The sequence below is a fragment of the Neovison vison genome, chromosome 11, assembly GCF_020171115.1.
Source record: "Neovison vison isolate M4711 chromosome 11, ASM_NN_V1, whole genome shotgun sequence".
Lineage (NCBI taxonomy): Eukaryota > Metazoa > Chordata > Mammalia > Carnivora > Mustelidae > Neogale > Neogale vison.
This window is the reverse complement of record NC_058101.1, coordinates 170,320,347-170,328,601: the sequence shown is the minus strand read 5'-3', so window position 1 is coordinate 170,328,601 and position 8,255 is coordinate 170,320,347. Positions and strand designations below refer to the sequence as shown.

At 41.5% G+C, this 8,255-nt stretch overlaps 1 protein-coding gene across 1 annotated transcript; it reads right to left on the bottom strand.

The window, feature by feature from the left end:
- Window positions 1–2,509: 2,509 nt before the first annotated feature.
- On the bottom strand, window positions 2,510–7,828 carry LOC122889815 (acyl-CoA-binding domain-containing protein 7-like). Its single transcript, XM_044225234.1, has 4 exons — window positions 7,735–7,828; window positions 3,165–3,282; window positions 2,951–3,013; window positions 2,510–2,864 (listed from the first exon to the last, which is right to left on the bottom strand). The coding sequence occupies exons 1-4, from the start codon at window positions 7,744–7,746 to the stop codon at window positions 2,791–2,793; spliced, it is 267 nt and encodes an 88-aa protein (XP_044081169.1). The 5' UTR covers window positions 7,747–7,828; the 3' UTR covers window positions 2,510–2,790.
- Window positions 7,829–8,255: the final 427 nt, after the last annotated feature.

The window sequence follows — 8,255 nt, the reverse complement described above, 5'->3', positions numbered from 1 at the left end:
AGAAAACAAATTGTTCCATCAGCACACGATGGTAAAAGCTTGGTCCAATCTTGTGAAATGTAGGGACATCCATTTTGGTGGGGGGCACATCCCATTTAATGAGAAAATGTAACCTACTGCTTTATTAAAAGAAGATAGTTCTGAGTGATCACTGATGCCTCTCCTGAGTAGGCAAGTCCGCAGAATGCTCATAAACCTGGGCCCCCTCCTTAGCGGCTCCTCCTGCACTGAGTGCCTGCTTGCTTTGTGGGCACAGCTGCTGCCCCAGCAGTGACTGACTAGGGCCACTGGGAGTCCTACCGAGGACAACCAGTCTGGTGTCTGGTCCCTGGCATAAGGAAGGCCAAGCACAAAGGCCATGCCTGACAGGATGTCTCAGTCTTGCTCTGTGACAGATTGGGGCTGACACAAGGAGAAAGCAGAACAATTGGGAAAAACAGGAGCTCAAAGGGAAAAAAACAGAAATTGGGAAAATTTGCCGAGTCCATATAAGGCAAAACATATTTGCCATATAAGGCGAAACACTACAAATGGGATTCACAGTCACTAGTGGATAGGAATGAAGAGGCACTGCCCCCTTGGTGCTGCCTGGCTCCTGCAGTCTCTGGTGAGTTCCAGACTCATCCTGGCTGTTCATTCAGATATGCGGATTTCCTATGTCTCGTGGATCTTCACAGTAAATTCCACTACTTGGTGTCACTGACGTCTCTTCCTCAAGGCTTAAAGTACTTAACACAGCAATATATATTGTTAAATTTTAAAGCATCCATTTGTTTATGGTCACATAATATGGGTTCATGTTTGTGTTAAGATTTTAAAATCATATTCATATAATCTTAATAAATAAGATTGAGCAAAATGCGTAAGGGAGATGTTCTGCAGAATTTATCATTCCTTTCTAACAAAGGGCAAGTCAAAAGAAGAATTCATTGTGGAAGGGGTTAGGATTCATGCAATCGACTTGGGCTATAAATAGGCTGAAGTAAATTATGATACATGTTTAGTACCTGCTATGGCTTACCCTTTGGTGTGACACCATTTCCAGCACTCCCTTATAGAAGGATTGGCACAAAAATAATTTGATTTTGATAATTCAATTGAAAAGTTTTTAGTTAATATGGTCCACAATGGGAATCACATGATGTAGCCAATGCCAGGCTTTTGGCCTGGGCCTCCTCACCTGCCTCTCTACCTGGTAGAGGTGAAGTCCATGTGGGAAGAGTTCTGAGAGTTTCCAAGCCCTCCATTGGAAGGAGCAGCCCTGTCATTGCTGATGTCTCCCTTTTCTTGCATTTGGATGTTGACTTCATCATGGCACACTCCGGATAATCTTCAGGTAAGACTTCATAGATATGAGAACCATCTTTACTTTCTAAAATTTTCCAGAATAGGAATCAAGCTAGATTTGTTTTTCATGAAACTTTTTATTTGGAGATAACTGTAGATTCACATTTTGTTGTAAGAAATAATACAGAACTACCCAGTTTCCCCCAATGGTAATTTGTGCAAAACCCCAGTGTAATGTTACAGCCAGATGTTCCCAGTGACACAGTCAAGCAACAGAACATCCCATCCACACAGGATCCCTCCTGCTACTCTTTCAAGTCACTCCTACCTCCCTATTCTCTCCTCTGTGGTAATCACTATTCTGTTCTCTATGTCTGTAACTTTGCCATTTCAAGAAAGTTACATAAATTATCCTGCACAACGTTTTGGGACTGGTTTTTTTCACACAGAATAATTCCCTGGAAATTCATCTAGTCAAACTAATTTTTTTAAGTCACATGAAATCAATCTACCCCTCATTGGTCATAGCATACCAAACCCCAACCCTTATCCAGGGAGTAGAAGTACACTGTTTTTTAGGATATTTACCCTATGCGATCTCAAACAGATTTTAGACATGCTAAAACAAGACTATGTTCTTTCAGGGAACCTGTGTGCAGCAAGAAAGACTGAGGACTAGGCCACTATGATATTCCAGACTCTGCATTTTCACTCTGATAAAACTGAATGTAAGAGGCACAGTAGTTGAACGTTTTATTGTCATTAGATACTACATTTGATTTTTCTGTCTTAAATGTAAAAATTTAAAGAAAAATAATGCGTGGATGGCTTTTTTCTTTCTTTGAATAGTCATGGACTCATAAGTTTATTTTTTAAAAATTTTAGTTTATTTGTTGTTAGGTTTTATATAATGTATGCTTTAAATTGAAGGTAGGATCATTAAAGTTACCTCAATTATCAATCATCATTACCTCAAGAATCATTCAATTCTTACAACCCTGTGAGACTGATTTTTCCCTCTACTCTATAGATGAGGTTTAGCAAGCTTAAGTAATTTGTTTCTGGTCACCTAGTAAAGAATTACAGAGTATGGAATCAAACCAGGTATGTTTATGATTTCCAAGTCCCCAATTCAGTGAGAATCCCAGAGCTACACGTACAACAAAGGAAGAAACTTGTTATTGGTTCTTAGTAAACTGTTTTGGTCACATACCAATAATAACTCAGTTTAGGAAAACAGATATGCCAAAAAATATTGTTAATGTTTGTGTGACATACAACCAAAGCAATACTTTTTTTAAAAAAAGGACTTTTAAAATCATCTGGTTTTAGCAAGTAAAACTTCATTAAGTAGTTTCAGCATACCTCTAATTAAGGGTTTCAATTCATGTTAATATCAAACATACTCGTGACATGTAGAGTTAGCAGTGCATTTCTTCCCTAGATATAGGACATGATAGCATAATGAAGACCTCAAAAGAAAAACCTTCTCATAGCTGAACTTTAAATTCCATATTTTTCTATCAGCTCTTTTGCTTTAGATATATAGGCACTCATGGCATCTTCCTTCGACTGCCCTAGAAAGACACAAAACAGATTATCTTACGGACTGATGTATTGGGAAATTAAGAAAGCTTACTTCACTTATTTAAGAATTAACAACCTTTTTGGAAGTTCCACGCTTCCCATTTCGCCTTGCCTTTTAAATCTAACATTCCTGGACACTCTGCCAAAAGAAGAATAGATATATTTTCAAGTTTACTTTTTACTCACTGCTTCTATAAACATTGCTCAAATGAAATGTATTATTTTTTTAAATATGATATATATATATATATACATATATACACACATACACACACACACATATACAATACCAATATTAATGTCTCCAACTATAGATTGTTTGTAGATCCCATAGAGTTCTTTCAGTTCTTCATCATCTGGTCTTGTTTTCAGCTTCCTCACATCTTTTGTGATCCTATCAAAATCAGCCTAGAACACAAAAGGAAGAAAAGGCCAATAGTGCCTTCACTAACTTTCAGCAGGCTTATCTATTTTGCAGGTATTTTACCACCAGACAGTAGGACCTTAAAAAGAAAGAAGAAGGTTTCAAAAAGAGCTATTACTGGTCCAGTTCTTCCAGTATTATCCTAATTTATTTTAATTTATGGATCCCTCTCCTGGTACTTACCCGATATTCAGACAAGATATGGAGAACCACATAAAACCGTTACTAGTGAAAAATTCCTCCTCAGCATGGAGCCCAGTGCAGGGCTTGAGCCCACAAACCTGAGATCAAGAACTGGGCTGAAATCAAGAGCTGGATGCTTAACTGACTGAGCCACCCAGGTGCCCTAATATTGAAAATTCTAATTTTTTTTAAAAAAAATTTAAATATTATTTAATAAATTAAATTAATTTAAATTAAATTAAATTTTAATACAATTTAAATTTTTTTAAATTTTTCAGAAAATTTTAAAAACTAAAAAAGACATAAATAAATGAAAAATACTCTGTGCTCATGTACTGGAAGAAATATTATTGTTTAAATGTGAATACTACCAAAAGCAATATACAGAGTCATGGCAATGAATCCTTATCAACATTCCAATGGCATATTTTACAGAAGTCAAGAAAACAACCTTAAAGTTCATACAGAACCACAAAAGACCCTGAACAAACAAAATAATATTTTTTTTTAGATTTTATTTATTTATTTGACAGAGAGAGAGATCACAAGTATGCAGAGAGGCAGGCAGAGAGAAAAGTGGAAGCAGGCTCCCCACTGAGCAGAGAGCCCAATGCAAGCCTTGATCCCAGGACCCTGAGATCATGACCTGAGCTGAAGGCAGAAGCTTAACCCACTAAGCTACCCAGGCACCCCCAAACAGAACAATCTTGAGAAAAGATAACAAAGCTGGAATCATGACATGTCCTGATTTCCAGCTATATTACAAAGCTTTAGTAATCAAAAGGTATGGTATTGGCCTAAAACAAATGGATGAATGAAACAGAATAGATAGCCCAGAAATAAAAGCATGCATATATGGTCGATTAATTTATGACAAAGGAGCCAAGAACAGAGAATGTGGAAAGGTGAGTCTCTTCAACAAATGGTATGTGACAACCTGACAGTCACATACAAAAGACTGAAACTGGACCACTGTCTGACACTATGCACAAAAACCAACTCAAATGATTTAATGTCAGGTCAAGTAAGACCTTTTGTTTAGATTTGCTTGAATGTAAGACATAAGTCCACAAAACTCTTCAACAGAAAACAGAGGGGGTTAAAGAAAGAAAGAAAGAAAGAAAGAAAACAGAGTGGGTAAACTCCTGGACACTGGTCTGAGCAACGATTGTTTGGATCTGACACCAAGAGCAAAGGCAACAAAACAAAAACAAAAATAAAAACGTGAGACTCCATTAAACTAGAAAGCTTCTGTACGGTAAAGAAAACCATCAACAAAATGAAAAGCAACCTATGGAATGGGAGAAAATATTTGCAAATCATTTATCTTTAAAAAGAAGTGGTTAATATCCTAAATATATAAAGAGCTTACACTACTCAATAGCAAAAAGAAAAATTCAATTAAAAATGGGCAAAGGAACGAAATAGACATTTTTCCAAAGACATACAAATGGAGGTGATCTGATGCTGCATGGGTCATGGTGCAGCTCCAGCCTTGTACATCCCACACCCCTGCATCAATGATGGTGGAGGAGGGCCAGCATGCCTGGGGTGGGGGAGGAAGGCAGAGAACCACAGGGAGAGGAGGGAGGAGGTAGGGGGAGAAGGCAAGAGGAACACCACCTGGGGGAGGTGGAGGGGGCACAGTGTCACCTGTGGGGAGGCCTTGTGCCTGGGTGGGCCTTGCCTGGGCAGGGTTGGGGAGGTACAGGGAGGAGAAGGCAGAGGACCACCTGTTGGTCCAGCAGCCTAGTAAAGCCTGTTGGGGAGGAGCTGACTGATCAGCACCCAGGAAGAAGCCCAAACGGGAGGAACAGGTTGGAGATCAAGCACTCCTGAAGAAGATGAGCTGTTTATCCAATAAAAAAACTTCCAGATTATACCCTTGAGACATTAACTACAGCTGGACAGACTAACATAAGGACATCATCAGAAACATTGAAAGAAATTCATTTGCAGAAGAAAAACAAAGGATGTGAAAAGGAAGTGATTCCAAGAAAGCTGAAAAAGTACAAAAAGTACAGTCTATGGGCCAGATTAAAAGCCACTTGGCTCTAAGGCTAGAAGATCAAGATTTGAGAGATTCAAGGCAATAAGCAGCAAAAGGCTTTAGAGAATTTTTTACATGGTCCCAGAACCAACAAAACTACTATAAATAAGGTCCTGTGCCTTGAAAATCTTGAAAATAAGAGATTACCAGGTAAAAGGGCCGCTACCCAGTTTCTGAGTAATCCGTGGGGAGCCCAGAAAAAAACAAAATGCCAAGAGGTTTAAAAACAGTGGCTGGTCAGAAACATGAAAACTTCTAAGAAGTAATCCAAGCTAAATGAGAAATGAAAACATGTATGTTTTCAAACGTGTATGAGATTATTCAGTATAAAGAATTAGTTTTTCTGAAAAAAATCCAATAAATCATTTATAAATTTAAATAAGTAAATAAAGACATACAAATGCCATGTGATTCAGTAATCCCACCTCTGTGTATATACCCAAAAGAATCAAAATCCCTATGTCACAGTGATGTTGCCCCCCACCCCCCGCAACCCCGTGTTCACTGCATCATTGTTTACAACAGTTAAGACATGGCATTACAACCTAAGTGGGTGGATGGATGGACACACACACACACACACACACATAATGGAATATTGTTCAGTCATAAAAATGAAGGTGATCCTGCCATTTGCAGCAACATGGATGGACCTTGGGAGCATTATGTGAGATGCGTGAGTCACAGAGACAAATACTGTAGGACCTCACTTACATGTGGAATCTTAAATAACTAAACTTAAAAAACAGAGGACAGATTGGCAGTTGCAAGGGGGAGGTGAAGGGTGAGGAAAGTGGGTGAATGTGGTCAAAAGGTGGAGAAAACAAATCTATCAAGAGAAATTTCAATATATGTTTCTTTTTATTTTTTTTAAGATTTATTGATTTATCTGGGAGAGAATACCAGCAGACACCCCGTGGAGCGTGGAGCCCAACGAGGGGATGGATTGCACAACCTGGAGATCCCACAACCTGAGCAGAAACCAAATCAGATGCTCAACTGACTGAGCCACCCAGGCAACCACATCACAGTCTAAGAAGGGGGAAGGTTTGAATTTGAACCTGGCAGACTCTGGAGTATGTGCCTTTAGTCACCATAACATACTTCTTGAAGAATCCTTAAAGGTGTGGGGGGGTTGTCCCTGGGTGACTGAGTGGGTAAACACTCCAACTTTTGATTTTGGCTCAGGTAGTGATCTCAGGGTCCTGGGACCCAGCCCCATCTGGGACTCGTGCTGGGTGTAGAGCCTACTTGAAGATTCTCTCTCTGTCCCTCCCCCTTCAACCTCTAAAATAAACTTAAATCTTAAAAAAAAGGAAGCCTTATTCCATGAAATTGTATCCAGGTAATTTTTCAAATTTTATTTTAGAAGATTTAATGATGAAAAAATGTTCCTAATATAGTCACAGGTACAGGAATAAAACTGTATATACATGAGTATAATTTAATCAGGGTGTGTGTATATATACACACATATGCACATGTGTGTACATACGCGTGCACATGAAGTACATACAAGCACACACACACAGACACACACATTTTTCACAGTACAAGAAAGTAATCCCTCATGTTAGCAGTGGTTATCACCTGCGTGAAGGAATTCCTAATAGTTTTCACTTATTTTATATTTGCTCTTTCCCCAAATTTCCCACCCTGAACATGTAATTTTTTGCATATTGGCAACCTACTATTTTGTAGTTTTACAGATCTCTGCTGTTCAGAAAAACACTCGGTCTCACCAAGGAGCGAGGGGGCGCGTGTGGGGCCCCAGCCACCCTCGCCTCCCTTTCGCAGAGGGAAGGGGCAGGCGGAGCAGGGCTGCCTGGTCCCCCGGGAGCAAGCCGGCCTCCACCCTCCCGGGGGCAGCTCTTACTTCGGGAGTAAGAGATCCCCGGGGTTCGCAAGTGTTGCCATGGGGAGCCCCAGGTCGCCGTCAACAGATGGCACAGGTGTGGTCCCCACTGCAGTGAGCGGGCGCTCGCGATGGCAGTGGGAGTGTCCCCGGGGTCACTCCGTACAACTCCCGGTAGTGGCGGGGGCGTGGGGGACTCGGGGAGCGAGGACCGCGGGCGACAGCTGTCCCAAGCTCCAGTTCTGACTCGCCCGCCACCCATGGGCTTCACGCCTGTCCCATGCCCACTCGAGCTCTTCCCATTGAGGACGAAGCCCACTCGTGGGGCTTCCGCACCCTTCGACTCACCTGCAAAGACATGGTGACACCCACTCAGCTACTGCTGCACTCCTGAGGCGCTGGTCCCCAGAGCTCCTGAGGCAGGCGTCCTTAAATGGAAGCGCACCTCCGCCCGCCGTCTCCCACTGGCTGCGCTGTGGGCCCGGCCGGCTCCCATTGGCCACCAGTTCTGGGGGGCGGGGATAAGCGGTGAGTGGCACCTGCCCTGTCCCCAGTGCCTGCCTGCGCCTCCCAAGCCGCACAGAGGGTTGTCTGCAGCCAGCGCCGCTGCAATGGGAAAAGCTAGGAGCAGGGAATTTAAATGAGTTCCTCTCTGCTCTTGGCTCGTTCCCCAGTTCTTTCTCAAGAGGTCGTTTGCAGGAAATCCACAGAAATCTCCCTAGGGCACAGATCTCAGTGGGGATTCCTTTTCATATTTATATCCCTCTGCCCTCTCCTTGATTCCTAGAAACATGGATGGCAGGTTTTTGAGACCTCTCAAGTCTCCTCTCATACTTCTAGGCACACTTCATCAGGAGTGAAAAAAAGCA